Source organism: Oryza glaberrima, chromosome 2, assembly GCF_000147395.1.
Source record: "Oryza glaberrima chromosome 2, OglaRS2, whole genome shotgun sequence".
In the NCBI taxonomy this organism is placed as follows: domain Eukaryota; kingdom Viridiplantae; phylum Streptophyta; class Magnoliopsida; order Poales; family Poaceae; genus Oryza; species Oryza glaberrima.
Window position 1 is genome coordinate 23,936,454 of NC_068327.1, and position 16,958 is coordinate 23,953,411.

The window sequence follows — 16,958 nt, forward strand, 5'->3', positions numbered from 1 at the left end:
AATGAAAAGGTATGAAAGAAAATGCCTTTTCATGGTGACTGCCTGAGTCAACCGGAGGAAAATGAAAACCTTTCATGTAGAAAGAAGGCGAGCAACGGAGAGAAAGAAAGAAGTGTGACCATTAATTTTGATAATGTGACCCTTTGTAAAAACTAATTTTACAAATGAACCGTCAGCCAAAACTTATTTCAAAAGTGACCCTTTTTTCAGCGCCAAATCGTGTGGCGCTGAACTTAGACACCTCAGCGCCACACCACCTGACGCTGAATGTCGTGCCTCCGTAGATGGAAGGCTGAGTCAACGTGCCAACGTACATTCAGCGCCACGCTATTTGGCGCTGAGGTGTCTAATTTCAGCGCCACACGATTTGGCGCTGAACAAAAGGGTTATTTTTTAAATTAGTTTTGGTAACGGTTCATTTGTAAAATTAGTTTTTTGCAAAGGATCAAATTGTCAAAATTAATGGAAGTGCGACCGTGTATGGAGAAAAGAGAAGCATGTGGGCCGGCTTGGGCTGAGCATACGCCAGCAACTTATAACTTATCAAGCGCATATGTGCCGATTAGTTTTTTCAAGATGAGAATAGGTGTAAAGGTTATTATATTTTAGTACAAATGTTGAACCCTATTAGGTGATGAGTATATTTTAGAACAGATATATCCTTGGGAGCTTGACAAATATGCACAACATAATTCAAATACAATCTACGGAGAATGCGTCCATAAAACCAAATCTCTATACGAACGTTAGATAAAGTGTGAAAAAATAATTGGGGGAAAATCAGTCCCCCAAAGTCCTTAAACATTGAGATTTTAAAGAAAACCAAGAAAGTACCAAATCAGGTACGGACACGAGTGATCACTACTCTAGAAACTACGGAAAATTACAACTCAACACATGTGTGGGAGTGGTTGCTGTTGTGTTGATCTCGTGATTGGATTATAAACTCTGAAGGAAACATCTTCTCATTGTTTGTATTTTTTGCTTATAATTAAAATGGTTGAAAAAAGTTTAAAAAATAAAAAGACAGACTAAAATGGAGTGATTTATCATATATATTAATATATCTTATTGATATTTTAATACTTTTTTAAAATTATTTAAATTACATGTAAACCACGAGAGACTCAAAAGTGATTAGAGTTCCCAGCGAATATGTCGTTTTACACGGCACTAGGTAGATCGCTGAAGCCAGTGATTCCGGCAAGGCGGCGCGGGTCCACCAGGGACACGTCGCACGACACCCGGAGCGCCGCGGCGTCGCCGACCCTGTCCCAGCACGACGCCACCTTCCGCTGCCCGTAGTACGGCATCGCGAGCGTCACCTCGAACAGCGCCTCGCCGCGCCGCATGTCCTCCGCGAGGGCGTCCAGCTGTGTCCCCGGCACGCGCGCCCCGCTCCCGCGCGCGACGACGGAGCCGTCCTCCGCCGCGCCCATCGGCCCCGCGCAGAGCTCCGGGTCCGCCGGCGCGCGCCCGCCGGCCAGCGGGACGCCGCGGTAGGACACCAGCACCGACGTGCCGGCCCTGACGCACGCCCCGCGGGTGGAGCTCCGCGAGGCGACGCGGACGGTCAGGCTGAACGCCGGGTCGAGCGCCGGCCGGCCGAGGTCCGTCGACGGGTCGAGGCCCGAGACGGCGTCGATCGCGACGAAGTAGTCGGGCGGGCTCGCCGCCATCCCCTCCGTGCCGGGCCGGCGGATGCAGAGGACGACCAGCATGATCGCGAAGATGGCCAGAAACAGGCCGAAGCATACACCGAAGGCATCCGTGTACTCATCGTCTTCTTCTTCTTCCTCCGGTCGAAAGGAGCTGCGTCGACGAAGGAGAGGCGGCTGTTCTTGCTCGGGGAACGCACCCATGGCCTCCTCTCCAGATTTGGGCTTCTTCGTTTGACGTGACGACGTGTCAATTGTTACCAGCACGTACTCGTGGACATCCATGGAGTTTGCAATTGTAATCGGCAGCGGCAAATGCAGAATTCTAAAACGCATCAACGCGAAACATTCTAATCGAAATCAAATTATCTCCCTTATCATTGCCGAACTCATCTGTAAATCAAACTCCCAATCTGATTACTCCTTGGATTAATCTTCCAACTGCGACCTGTATATAACTGACGCCTTGATACGGCGGATGCTAAGTCATAACGCCTTTCCTCTACTGTTGCTTAGATCGCGTACGGAGAGAAACCTACGAAATCGTCGACATGGGGCGCTCGCGGGAGTACTTAGGCGAGCGGCTCGTTGATTCTTACGATGGCCGCGGCGAAGACTGCGGCGAGATGATGAAGGGGTTCTGCTGGAATATCCTTCCGGGGATCCTCGGCGCCCTCACGGCGCTGGTGCTCATGTCGGCGTTGCTCTACTATCCCTACAAGTGGTCCTTCGACGACGGCAAGTCCGCGGAGTTCAGCGTCGCCGTCGCAGGCGTCAGCGGGCTCGACCCGGACCGCGACCTCGGGCGGGCCACGCTGGACCCAACGTTCGACCTCACCGTCCGCATCAAGGAGCCGCGCAGGTACAGCGTGGCGTGCGTCGAGCGCGGCACGACGGCGGCCGTGTCCTACCGCGGCGTCCAGCTGGCGAGCGGGCCCGCGCCGGAGCTCTGCGGGAGGAACGAGAACACCACGGAGGCGAGGTCCGTGATGGCGTGGGGCCACGCGAAGGCCGTCCCGGAGTTCGCGCGGGAGCGCCTCGCCGAGGAGCTCCGCCGCGGGGACGCGGCGGTGGACGTGACCCTGACGACGCCGGCGAGGTACTGCAGGTCGTGCATGCAGACGGTGATCGAGTGCAAGCCTCGCGTGGGCAGCGGGGAGTTCTCGCCGCGGTGCGGCGTGCCGACGGATTTCCCGACCTTTCCCGACAGCCCAGACGTGCCGTATCCGCAGTATCAGGTATTGCAGCCAGGGAGGAGGCTCCTCAGGTAGTCAGGTTGCTAATCTAGGTTGTTTTTTTTTTTTTGGAGGAAATCAATTGTGACAACATCATAAGGATTTCGTTTTTAAATGAATTTCATCTGTTTTTATTTGACAATGACAATGAGTCAGTGATCCATATGCATTCAGTTTTTATATTGATGTTGACGATTGAAAGTGTTTTTTGTTTCTTGACGCATCTGGCATCCTGGTGTTAATGATCAAGTGATCTCTCAAAATTTAAGTAATCATTCGTAATAGTGGATTTATGTGAGAGATTTTATAAAGGAACTACCCATGTAACTTTCCATTGAGAAGTTCTCTAAAACTTTATTGAGATATAATTACACTACAAAACTAATGAAGATACATTGTAACTCACATGTAATTAAAGTAAAAATACAATGTAAGTGCATTATAACTAAAACCACGTAGCTTGGTGGTGGATAGCGTGAACATGTCGTTGGCATGTTGTGGGTTTGACTCCAGCACCTTGCACGGAGTGTTTAATTTTTGCTCTCTATCCTGTGCACGAATCTTAAAAGTGTATCCCAAGGTCGAAAAAAATAAAGTTTATCCCCTAAATATCTATATCGAGAGTTTCTCCACGAAATAACTAGTAGTATAGCGAATTCGTTTGGAACTACAACTTTCGACATAAAAGATCTCTAAAATATCTCTAAAATCTCACATTACAACTCACGTGTAAATCATTGTGTGGCGTTAAAATCGTAGAAGTATAACTTCACGCAACCTATCAATATCGCTTATTCATTTTCAATATAAACTTAGTCTATTCACTTTCAATATGAATTTAGTCAATATTGATTTTGTGAGGTTAGGGGGTTTCCTTCTGATGAGCATATGTTAAAGGTGTGTGTACTCATGTGCGGTTTGTGTAATAAGGCACAAGAAAGATTATATCAACATATATGACCCTGAAAGGCAAGGGCATGAATGAACTGGATAATACTTGCAATTCGGAAAAGTAAGGACGTGAATGAAGTGGATAATACTCGCAATTCACCGCAAGGCGACAACAGAACACCAGCAATTAATAACTGGTGAATAAAAACAAGAGTTTGGATCCATGGAATTACATTGCCACCCCAAATCAAAATTTCCCAAGATTCTATGGTATACCTCCCCCATACCAGACCCTTTACATCACCAAAAGGCAAAATGAAAAGAGGTTCATCAATTAGAAACATCCTGACAATCTAAATTACCAACCTACACAATCTTACTCCTTGAAGCAATTACACCATTGCTCCAGTTCTCTACTATTTCTTCCCAGGCCCGCTTCACAATGTATTTACCACCAAGCCCCCATTCACTTTCTCCAGTATACCCCCAAAAACATATTTACCTCCAAGCTCACCTCCCCATTTCCGGTATACCGCCATCCTTGACTTGAACAGAAGAACAAAGGATGAATGCTAAGCTACTGCACTATTGACCTACTAAGCAATGACACCAATGAAATTTCTACACCATCATCTTTGCACTTGCTTCGCAAGAGACAATGGCAAACTGCCTTCTACCTTGGATGGGGTTTCTCCAAGAGTGACCTAGTTTGTCGGAGCTGCGGCCTCGGGCCCGGAGGTGAAGGGCATTGGTTCTGTGAGTGCTGCAGCATCTGAACCATGGATGGTGTTTGATAGGAGTAAACAAGTGTGGTACTGTCTGTAGAGTCACCACGCGTTGTAGCTCTCTGCCAAGAATGTGAGCTCAATCCAGATAGCAGATATGCCCTCCCCGAAGCTTCATATCGTTGCCGACTAGCCATCCTATCCTGCATCTCCTTTAGCTCTGCATCAAGGGAAATGCACAGGCGATCCCCACTCTTCCTTGAAAAAGATTCCGAGAGTATCCTCCGACAATGCTCAAGAATAGCCACTGCATCAGAAAGAGCACCCCTCTCAGCTGCTGCCCTTGCAGCCTCAATAGCTTCAGCAGCACGGACACGGTTCCTCTCCCGATCAACCTCCATGCAAACTGGCTCAGACGTAGGAGACTTTGGCCTTAGGATTTTTACCTCATCTGCTTGAATCTTGATGGCTTCATTCGTTACTGAATCTCTATAGGCACATGCAACCTTCAAAAGCATGGTCTGATCACGAGATTGTGGGAAGCTCAAAGATAGTAAGAAGTCCCTCTCCTCATCAGCATAAAGATGACCAACTTCAATTGATCCATTTCGTCCATCTCCAGCTACCTTACTCAAGTAACTACCAGATTTGATAGTATGAAGCTGAACACTAGGATGCACGCATTCCACAGTTAGTCGCATATCCTGAACAACAACACTAAGAAGCCCACCAATGCACTGAGCAAATGCATCCTGAATCACACTTTCATCCTCGATAAAGGAAAATGTACCACCAGAGGACTCAGCAATTGAGTGCAGAGCATCTGAATCATGATCTGCACCAAAACCAAAGCCATGGACAGGCACTGTGCAGATAGTATGATTCAGAATGGAAGATGGAACAAGTGACCTATAATCTGGACGGGTTCCCCTAACATTTGAGGAAATATTGTATGTGTCTTGACCATCTGATAACAGAATAATGCTGCAGACTGGATTCTTATAATTGCGATCCTCAATAACCTTGGCAGCTTTCTTCAATGCATCAGCAATGTTCGTACCACCACCAGCACCAAGCAAGTTGACAGCCTGCAAGGCTTGCTGCCTGCCAGAGTGAGACATCCGTCGGAGATGAAACAACCTTCTGGCAGTAGATGAGAAAGCAATAACTGAAAGGCGATCCGAAGGCCCAAGGTGTTGAATAACAAAACCCATGGCTCGTTTTAGGAGTGCTAGTTTGGTGCCTGCCATACTGCCACTAACATCAAGCACAGTAACCAGATCAACAGGAGCACGAGATGTAGGGTATCCAATTGAGGTGGCATTGAATGGTCTGCCTGTGACTTGTTCTGGGTTAGCACAAGGGGCTTTTAGATGGATCAAAACAGCAAAATCATCTTCAGATGACGACTGTGGAATGGCTGAGAATTCAGGATATGTCTTGATCTCCACAGCTCTACTGCATCTAGCATCACGACTGTCACCAGACTCTATCAGCTGCAAAGGTTCATCATCATTGAAATCAACTGGCTCAGAAGTATGGGAACCAGAAGCTTCTCGATGGTGACTTGGAACCTGGCGTAGAAGAGCCATGTAGGTGCCTTGTTGGGGTAATCGAGCTTGATTCACATTCAACCCACTTCTACCACAAGGTACAATAGAAGATAACGAGCGGTTAAAGGGTATCTCTTTCCACTTCGCTCGACAAACTGGGCATACATAATTTCCATGTTTCACACTGGAGGAGATGCAGTGGAAGTGAAACATGTGAGAACATTCAGCAGTGAAAAGTGCTTGTCCATGGCCTGACTTCATGGGATCGAAACATATTGCGCACATTCCCTGTTGAGAGAAAAAAAGAAAGATGTATCAATTTAATTGTGCAACATCAGAACTCACCCCTTCACATTTGAAATGTGCAATCAACATGGAGACATGTGTTTTAAAACATGAAACATAAGGGCTTAAAGATGAGCCTTCCTGAGAAAAGACGGTTCAACTGATATTAATGATACTTTATTGAGAACAAAACTTTTTGTATGTTACATCCAACATAGTGAACAGACTGGCATATAACAACAACCCTTTGTCCTGATATCCACACCCTGTACACCCCTATTTAAGTCCTTATCTTCACAGATCAATTCCACTGTACAGAATTAAGCCCTGCCTAGAGTTTACCATACTATGACAGAAGCCAATCTCAAATTCTGAATCAACTCCAAGATCTGCATAGATATCTCCACTAATCTGCATGTTCAACAAATTTACTTAGGCCCACCTTAAATTACCATTATCCAGACTTATTTTTCATCCCAATTCTTCATCAAAGTGTATCCACGTTGAACAATATATTTGTTTGTTATTTCTGAAACATAGTCAGATAGACACAAACTGCAATTCATGGACTAAAGTTACTACTTTCTTGATTTATTTTCATTGGATCAATATGGCAACTTGAATAGGGCCTCACGTGAAAGCTAAACAAAAATATATCACAAACACATACCAGAACTAAATGAATTGATGTCATATCACATCCATTCCATCTTTTTTGTGACATACAAGGTGTTGGATCTATTAGTTCATTGGTGCCATCATAAGCTAAGGCTGTGTTTAGTTCCACACCGAAATTGGAAGTTTGAAGAAATTGAAACGATGTGACAGAAAAGTTGGAAGTTTGTGTGTGTAGAAAAGTTCGATGTGACGGAGAAGTTGGAAGTTTGAAGAAAAAAGTTGGAATCTAAACAGGACCTAAGATAGGTACTGTTATTGATTTTGACTAAAACATAAAAACCAAAGCATGTTCAAACAAATACATCTTTTGACTAACACCAAGTCAGCAACCACAACTGTGTTTTATATTTTATGATAATGTATGCACGTCATAAATACCAATGGAAACAGCACACCTGATTTTACGGTTTCCTTACTGATAACTTAAAAGAAATACATATTTTCCATTTGGGCACCAATATATGTTGCATTTGGCAGCGTTACCTTGACAAATAAAATCATTTTAAACCAGAGAAACCACAAAGAATTGTCAGACTTGCATGCGTGTCAATATATTCAACTAAACACAGTAAGCGTTCATGCCAGTTTACCAAATTGTCAAATTTGATAATATAGACAATTCAAGCTTAGCAAAGGCAGTAATGCAGAAATCACAATAAATAACTGTGCGATGCTTATTATCAGAACTTTTCAAGTCTTCACTTCTGACCACGGCAGATAAATGTCAACCAATTGAGTAATGAGTAACGAGGAAATCCTCGTGAAGTAGTTGGTCAAACAGGGCACTACCATACACAATATCTCGCTAAATCAGAACTGCTACTAAACAAAAGGTGTGAACACAGCAATAAAAGGCATCAATGAACACCACACGAAAAAATAGTATTGTATCAGAAAACATCACAAATTGACATTGACCATTCAAAGAGATCACGCACATGCCATGACAACTAAATAAAGATAAATATAAAAAGAACAGTATAAGGTAATTATAATAAGAGGCTGGTGATACAAATTTTCAGTGATGGATGACAGCTACAGTTGGAAAACATGCCTTTACAAAATTAATTGGAGTTGGAGTACGTAGTAGTAGTACTAACGGAGTACTAAGAGAGAGACGGCAGGATGATACTACACGTGAACACATGGGGAGTTGCTGAGGAAAGAAGCGAACTTTCCCATTCCGGAACGAGCAAGTGGAACAGTAGAAAAGAAGCTTACGTTAAGATATGAATGTATCTTAGACAGAAAAAAAAAACAACTGGGTTTTTTTATTTGAATTAACCCATAACGAAGCGCGATACCGAGGGGAAAAATACCAGCAGACTGATAGCTGATAGAAATTCGTAAGAATCTCTGTTGGCGTATAAATTTGAGAAAAAGAAACAAGCAGCAATTTTTTGTACTATGGAAGATATGAAATAAATACAACTGAGCCCAAAAAAAAGCTATAAAACACAAATTGATTCCTTTCTGAATGGTGAAGAACAAAATGGTATGATAGTTTGCTGGAACATATGACACGAACAATGGAGCAACAAGATGTAGCCAATGACGGATGCATCTCTTTTCTTTTTTGGATATTCCTTTGAATAATTTAGAGAATAAATAGTTTGCAGAATCATCAAAATCTGCACACAAAATGGTTTTTTTATTATAAAATGGGCAAGACCCATGTTTCCTCAGAAACAACATAGGATGATTTCAATTGCAGACAAAGTAACAAAGGAAATGACAAATCCAAACTAGCAGAGGCGAGGCTCAAGACAAAACTCAGTATTAAAAAAACAGATGCATACAAAAAAAAATTGCTAGACACAAAGAAAGGAAACGCCCATTACTGCAACCAAAAACTGTCGGCCAAGGGAAGCACATCTGAATCCAAATCGTTCACGGGTGAAGCCACATTGCTCCAAATCCGCGCCTAACCCCGACCAAGAACCCCGGAGGAAACCCCAATCTGCTCCGCATTTCACATCCAGCCACCCCGAAACAAGGCTACCACGGATACAATCCAAGGCACAGGTTATATAACTCACAATGAGAAGAAGAGGGAGAAAAGGAAAAGAGCCTAACCTTGGCGGACTTGGTCCCTGACTTGGACCTCCGGAGCGGGGCTCCCGGCAACGCCGCGGCCGGCGTATTCGGCGCCGACACATGCGCCGCCGTCGCCGCCGCCGAAGACGCATCCTGGGAGAGCGCATCCGACGCGCGGCGCTCGCTGACACCGTCCTCCCAGTCGCCGGCGACGGCGGGGAGGCGAACGCAGAGGCCGGCGCCCAGCGCCTTCTTGGCCTTCCTCCACATCCCCTCCATTGCCCCCTAGAGCGCGCACACACCTCTCGCCCCTAGCACAGATTCGTCCCTACTCGCGACAAGCAACTACCCGCTACAAGGAGAGGAGAGGGGCGGTTTTGACGAGGAGGGGGAGGAGCCGCCATTGGAGAGTCTGAGTGGCGGTGGTGAATGGTGGTGGCGACGCTGCGGCTCTTGGTTTGACCCGTGCGCCGCTGCTGATGAGAGGGACAGATGACAAGCGAGGCAGACAACCAGGCAGAGGTTGAGGAGGGAGAGAGGTGACGGTGGGTGGAGGAGAGGATGAGGAGGAGGGGGGTTTTGACCCGTGCGTGGTGGTGGTGGGAGAAGCGAAATGGAAGAAGAGATGAAGAAAAAACGGAGGGGTTTTCGCTGCCGATGTGCGGGGCTGGTCAGGTCGCACGCACCCCGGTTGGTGGGCGCCGACTCCGGTCATAAATCACAGCGGAACTTGTGGCTGGGAGGATTGGCCCATATTTTGCCCACCAAGCTCAAAACGATGGAAGTGTCTCTGCTGCTCATTGCGATGTGCAGCATAGATCAGGTAAAAATGGTTTTAATGTTCCTGGAGTACCAGTTCAAGGCATGTACTAGTAGTATGTAGACCGTTGTTTTGGCCTACTATCTTCCTTTTTCCGTGAGAGAGCTAATGCATTGATTTACACGCTCTAAATATTAGTATATACTATCAACTTTAGGCCCATAAAGAAAGAATCAAGAAAGTATGCGATTTTGTCAAGTTCTCGCATGCAAGAATCGCGCCTTTTTTTTCTTGACATCGAACTATTACCCTTGCGGTTTGTAGATGAGGCGCATCGCATAGGCAGGTTACAGAGAAATGTCTACTAGTGAAGCAGCATTTATAGGATTGGCATTTGTATAAGGGGGTGTTTAGATGGGGCTAAAACTTTTTAGTCCATATCACATCGGATGTTTGGACGCTAATTTAGAGTATTAATAAACTAAAAAAACTAATTTCGTAAATGACAGCTAATCTGCGAGATGAATTTTTTAAGCCTAATTAATCTATAATTATAAAAAGTTTACTGTAGCATCACATTGTCAAATCATGGTGTAATTAGACTCAAAAGGTCTTGCGAATTAGTCCAAGGTTATGGAATGGGTTTTGTAATTAGTGTATATTTAATACTCCAAATTAGTGTCCAAACATCCGATGTGATAGAGACTTGGAATAAGTCCATGTTTCCCAAACAGGCCTCTAGACCCTGTTTAAATGGGACTAAAACTTTTAAGTCCCTATCACATCGGATGTTTAGACACTAATTACAAATATTAAACGTAGACTATTAATAAAACACATCTATAATCTTGGACTAATTCGCGAGACGAATCTATTGAGCCTAATTAATCCATGATTAGCCTATGTGATGCTACAATAAACATTCTCTAATTATGGATTAATTAGGCTTAAAAATTTTGTCTCGCAAATTAGCTTTCATTTATGTAATTAGTTTTATAAGTAGTATATATTTTAATACTCTAAATTAGTATCTAAATATAGAGAATTAAGTTAAGTCCCTGGATCCAATCACCAGCTAAAGAGGCAGTCCAACACTCTATTCAATGATCCATTTGCTCATCACCAGGCACCAGCAGCGTACTACTCTTGTCCCCGTGCTTGCATATGGAGTAGTGGTAGTTGTTGCGTTTGTCCAATGTTTCAGCGTACATTTAGAGCATGAGCAATGGGTAGCCCCAGGACGTACTCTCGCTCGCGGCCGTCCGCCTCCATTGCTTTTTGAGGCCGCGTCGTCCCTCTAGGAGTAAACGCGACCCTTGGCTGGGGGACACACCCCTCGGCCACTTTTGGCAGAACCACCTTGTCGGGATCCGCGTTGGGCGTGCGGTGGCTATAGGGTATAGCTCGTGGACACCCCTCTCACCTCCGGTTTTACCTTTCCACCCCTAAGAAGTCGCTGCCTCCGCTGCCGGCGTCATGCCCGTCACCGCCACCATCTCCTCCTCGATGTGGCGTGGCCCGCACCGATCCATCCGGATCTGGCCGCGGGGGAGGGGGAGGGGGGCACAGATCCGCCCATGACGGCGCAGGATCTGTCGCCTTCGGCCACCTCCAGTGCCGGAACCACTTCGACTAGAGGCCGGTGACGGCGGCAAGATGGGGTTGCGGATGAAGAGGAGGGAGTCGACGATGACTGCTGGAGAGGGCGAGGAGGGAAGTGGCGGCGGCGGGAACCGCCGGTGGCACCCCTTGCGCTCGACGCGACCGTCGTCGCCTTCTTCGCAGAGGAGATGAGACAGAGAGAGGAGCGAGCGGAGGAGACAAGGCGGAGAGAGGAGCAGGCGGAATGAGAAAAAAGAGGAGGGGTACGGTTGGTATTTTTTTCTCTAGGGTACCTTGGGCCGGGATACCCATTATGAGCTGGCGTATCTCCATCAAGTGGCCTCAGATTTTGAAGAACCCATCTAGAGGTATTCTCCATTGAGAGATGAGTTTCAGGCCATCCACAATGGGTGCCCCTAGGTCATGCCCCTAGCGACGGCGGCAAACTTTTCCGTCCGCGCCGTCCCCCCGCGATGGAGCGCGTCCCTCTGCTCTCTCTGCTTCTCGCCAGCTTTTCGTGGGGAGCCGCATCCAGGTGACGCGTTGGGGGGCTTCGGCGCTCGTGGACACAGTTTCCTCGCTTGCGATTTCCTCTTCTACCCTTGACCTCGTCGCTGGGAGGAGACCGACGGCGGTGGGGAAGAACGCGAGGCGGCGGCGAGAGAGACAGGCGGCATCGCCGGAGCTGTGAGGAGGGAGGCGGCGTCGAGAGAGAGAGAAGAGAGAGGCAACGGTGACGACGACCGGATCCGACGGAGCAGCGACCGCGCCGCCGTCGCCACCGCTTGAGGCACACGTGGTCGCCGCTGTCAGCCGCCGCGCGGAGACGGGCGGCCTCCTCGACCTCCGCCTTGGCCTCCTCGACCTCGACCACCGCAACCTCCTCCACCTTCACCTTGGCCTCCTCCGTGCGGCGGCGAGAGAGAGGCAAGCAGCGGCGGCGCAAGAGAGAGGAGAAAGCGGCGATGGCGGCGGCTGGGGAGGGCGAGGAGGGATGTGGCGCCGGCGCTCGTGGGAGAGAGAAGGAGATGGAGGGGGAGGACGACGACGAGTTGAGGAAGTGAGGCGGATCGAGCGAAGAAAAAAAGAAGAGGAAGGGAAAGAGGCGGAGAAAAAAAGAGGAAAGAGAGAGAGGGTGGGGGTGGGGGAGGAGAAGGGTAGTATAATAAAATACCCACTGTGGATTTTTTTTGTTGGGACACCCATTGTGAGTTGAGTGCCTTCATCTAGTTGCTTCAAATTTTAAGGAGCCCATTCAGGGGTGTTTACCATTGCGAGCTGAGTTCCCCTACGAGTGTCCTCGGTTAGTGAGGACACTCTAGGAGTGGCTCACATTGTGGATGCCCTCATAGAGAGTACCCTCAGTTAGCGAGGACACTCTAGGGGTGGATTTGGTTGTAGATGCCCTTAAGCTGAGTTCATTCCTTACTGTTCCCAACTCATGTCCATCTTTTTCCGCGTACACGCTTTTCAAAATACTAAATGGTGTGGTTTAAAAAAATTTCTATACGAAAGTTGTTTTAAAAAATCATATTAATCTATTTTTCAAGTTTTTCTGACTAATACTTAATTAATCACGCGCTAATGAACTGTTTCGTAATTCCTACCAATGGGGAGAGTTCCCAACCATAAGAGACGAACGAAGCCTTAAACTTTGATTTTCGGCCTACATTTAAAACTTTAATTACTGTTAGGTTACATACTCCCTCCGGTTCTATAATAATTGACGTTTTGGATAAGATTAAGGTTAAACTTTTATAACTTTGACAATCAATAACTTTAAAAATATTTAGTTTAAAGAAATTAGAACAATATATATAGATTTGTCTTTCAAAGCACTATAATAAAAGTAAACATGCATTTATTTATTATATATATTATAATAGAAAAATAAGGTCAAATATATATTTTGTAGACCGTGTCATTGTCCAAAACGTTAATTAAAATGAAACAAGAGAGAGTATTAAACTAGGGATAGCAATTTTCTAGTTCAGTGTGGTTTACGCTACAAGCCAGGTCCGAGGCGATTTTTCAACCTACGGGTTGACCGAGGTGAGGCCATGACTTGTTTGGCCCTGTTTAGTTCCAAAGTTTTTTTCTTTCAAATTTTCAACTTTTTATCATATCAAATCTTTCATACACACAACTTTTTAGTCACATTGTTCCAATTTGAACCAAACTTACAAACTTCAGGATGAACTTAAACACAGCTAAGCTAAGGATAGGGGCGGATCCAAAGTTTCGCTTGCGGGACCCATAGGAGATGAAGAAGGGCCGACACACCTGCGGACGCTAGCTTCCCGAGCTAGCTTGCAGGCTTCGGCACCATTTAGGATCTAATATGGTTGTGACAATTTTAAACCGGGACGACACACTTTGATAATTTTTGGATCTTAAATTTATATTTGAGAATATGTTAACCTAATAACACATGCAAATTTAGAGATCAGGCGTTCACTTTACTCCTTAAAAAACTTATTGTTCGTCCATCTCTGTTTGACAGCACCATTTAAACAACTTTTAGGACCCGGATTTAAGTAGGAATTTCATAGGATTCAAATCCTATAGGAAATTTTCCTATTTGGCCATTTGATTTAAAGGATTGAAGATTTCCAAATCCTATGAAATTCCTATGGAATGACACATTGCATGTGGATTTCGGAGGAAATGTAGCAAGAGCTCTAACCTCTTGGAAATTTCCTTTTGAGTCTATCTCTCTCATCCGATTCCTACGTTTTTCCTGCGCTCCAATCAAATGACCATTCTTGTGTTTTTCCTGTGTTTTGCAATCCTCTGTTTTACACTTTAATTCCTATTAGAATCCTGTGTTTTTTCTATTTCTCCATTTTTTCAACCCTGTGATTCAATGGGGCCCTTAGATTTATACTGGTTAAAGCGCACCTTAGAGACTGAAAATCAAGCTGATAGACCAGACAGGCCAGTGCACGCACGCACGCGCTACGACCGGTTATTTGTATCGATTTTTCAATTTGACCGTCTTGCACATGCTATAGTTTTATACTTTTATTACTACTAGTAAATTATTTTAGGCCGCGACCGCGAGCACGTGCAGCGCGATCTCAACTCAGGGCCTGTTTAGATCAATTTGCTGTGGCAAATTTTTTAGCAAAAGTTTTGGTGGCAAAAAATTTATCATTGAAGTTTTGCTAGTTAGTGTTTAGATGCATGGTAAAGTTTTATCATTTTACTAGTAGAGAGAGAGAGCACGGCTCCCAACACACTTTTTGATAAAATTTGTTACTCTAAACTACTAAATGACAAATGCCAAATTATCAACTTTTGCTAACAGTGTTTAGATCCATTTTGACAAAAAGTGCTCCAAAACAGTAAAACATTTGCTATTTTGGAGTAACTAAACAGGGCCTCAGGCGAGACTCTCCATAACTTCGAGCCCAAATTGCCCATTTGCAGTTTAACTTTTCGGCCATCACCTGACCCTTGTTCGCGCACTCCAGCAATCAGCACCGGCAGATTACTTTACGGATTTAGGCCATATCGAGCACGGATTTGATGCGACGTGATCGCGTAAAGTGATCTGCAGACTGCATGTCTACTGCATACTATGCAAGCGGCTAGCCGCTCCAGTGCTGCACTGGAGTCTGGAGCCGAGCTCCTGCTAGGAGATGCAAAGCAGAGCAGGGGGTCGCATGTTGGTGCAATCTCTGCCATGATAACGCTGCGAGAATCATCATGGCTTAAGAGTAGATTAGTGGGTAGCTTACCTTAGCTAGGTGCCCTTTTTTATACCCAGGTTAGTAGTAGGACAGTATAGTAGGAGTAGTGTTGCTTTCTGCCCGTAAAGTAGCATGGACTTTATCTACTATGTCGGGGGGTGATTCATCTTTGTTAAGTTTACAAGACTGTAAAAAGGTTGCATCATGCATGACACGGGAAGTTTAACACCCTTTTAACCACTCCCTGGCCCCTGGGGAGGTTGTGGTTTGCTAAAGTTGATTTGACACTAAAACAAGATGAGTACCCCTTTGGCACGATCGTGTGAGTTTGACTGACCAAAGTTTTATTTTTTTAAGGAGTCGCTCTCAAGTGAAGCGTGCATATATTTGACCTGATTATTGCAACAACAAAAACGATAAACATGCGAAACCGCATGTATTGACCGCCGTTTGGTTCATTTTTATCGCTGGAATTGAAGGAGCTGTCGTTTACGCTTGCTAAACTACGATATGACAGTCTATTCAGAGATGAAGGAAGGTCATTGATTAGTACCTACCACGGCTCAAGAAAGATGACTCTGTTTAAAACCCTGTTTAGATGGGAAACTTTTAAGTACCTATCACATCGGATGTTTGACACTAATTATAAATATTAAACGTAAACTATTAATAAAACCCATCCATAATCTTGGACTAATTCGCGAGACGAATCTATTGAGACTAATTAATTCATGATTAGCCTATGTAATGCTACGGTGAATATTCTCTAACTATGGATTAAGTAAGCTTAAAAAATTTGTCCCGCAAATTAGCTTTTATTTATGTAATTAGTTTTGTAAGTAGTCTATATTTAATACTCTAAATTAGTGTCTAAATACAGATATTAAAGTTAAGTCCCTAGATCCAAACACCACATAAGCCTGTACTTTTAGGGGGCCATGTCAACGGATCTGACTTTGTGTACTAAGGATTAATGGACCACTGCGATATGTTTGCACTTCGAAGCCTTTTAGCATTGCACATTTGCACTTGCACCAGAAGGAATAAACCACGAACCATCGTCAATATAACCCATCTACTCCGGTTACCGTATATCACATGGTATCTGCTTACCTGGGCAATGAGCATGTACCGAGTGGCAGTAGTGAATACGGAATTTCACAGGAATATGGTCAATTCCTTGCATTTCACAGTAATTTAACATAAATCATGGGGAAAAAATACACTTTTTTCTTACAAAAGAAAATTTACATGTTTTGAACCATCTGGTTGAATCATTCACTTTGCGAATATGGTCAGTTCCTTGCAGGTTCACTTCACAGTAATTTGAATTCAAATTTGATAAATGCCATTTGACGGGAAATAATGGGAAAAATACACTTTTTTCTTACAAAAGAATATTTACATGTTTTGAACCATCCGGTTAAATTATTCGCAATGCTTTCTCCAACTCTAATGTCCATCTCCGGCAACTACGAAGATATGAGTTTAGCGGGTTTTGTGAAGGTGGTGGTTTTTTAGAGAGACTAAGGCAAACTGTGGATCCGTTCATCGTTCATCCGTGTTTGGATGTAAACTATGAAATCGAATTTGTATAGGTCAAAAAATTATCATAAAATCTTGTTCGAAAAAAAACACCAATAAAGTAGGAGTAGAAGCTTTATCAAATGATATACGGATGATCCCTCAGGCTAAACATGTTATAAATAACGCTTTGTCGATCAAACCACTCTTGACGAAGTTCAAATTGGGCGATCCAGGCCAGCGGCAACACAACCCATCTGGTACAGTCTGACCCAGCCCATCTTGATGTTTAACATGCACTCAGGCCTTGGTTAC

General features: G+C 44.8%; 1 protein-coding gene across 1 annotated transcript; it reads right to left on the reverse strand.

Moving 5' to 3' along the window:
• Positions 1-4,203: 4,203 nt before the first annotated feature.
• LOC127763376 (E3 ubiquitin-protein ligase WAV3-like) lies at positions 4,204-9,802 on the reverse strand. Its single transcript, XM_052288056.1, has 2 exons — positions 9,102-9,802; positions 4,204-6,350 (listed from the first exon to the last, which is right to left on the reverse strand). Exons 1-2 carry the CDS (start codon positions 9,339-9,341, stop codon positions 4,458-4,460), a joined length of 2,133 nt encoding a protein of 710 aa, XP_052144016.1. The 5' UTR covers positions 9,342-9,802; the 3' UTR covers positions 4,204-4,457.
• Between the last annotated feature and the right edge of the window lie 7,156 nt (positions 9,803-16,958).

Excerpts from the sequence above, each read along its gene's own strand:
- LOC127763376 (XM_052288056.1), bottom strand. The coding sequence starts at position 9,341 with ATGGAGGGGATGTGGAGGAAGGCCAAGAAGGCGCTGGGCGCCGGCCTC. Across the intron at positions 6,351-9,101 it reads CAGGGACCAAGTCCGCCAAG|GGAATGTGCGCAATATGTTT; the intron begins GTTAGGCTCTTT and ends TTCTCTCAACAG.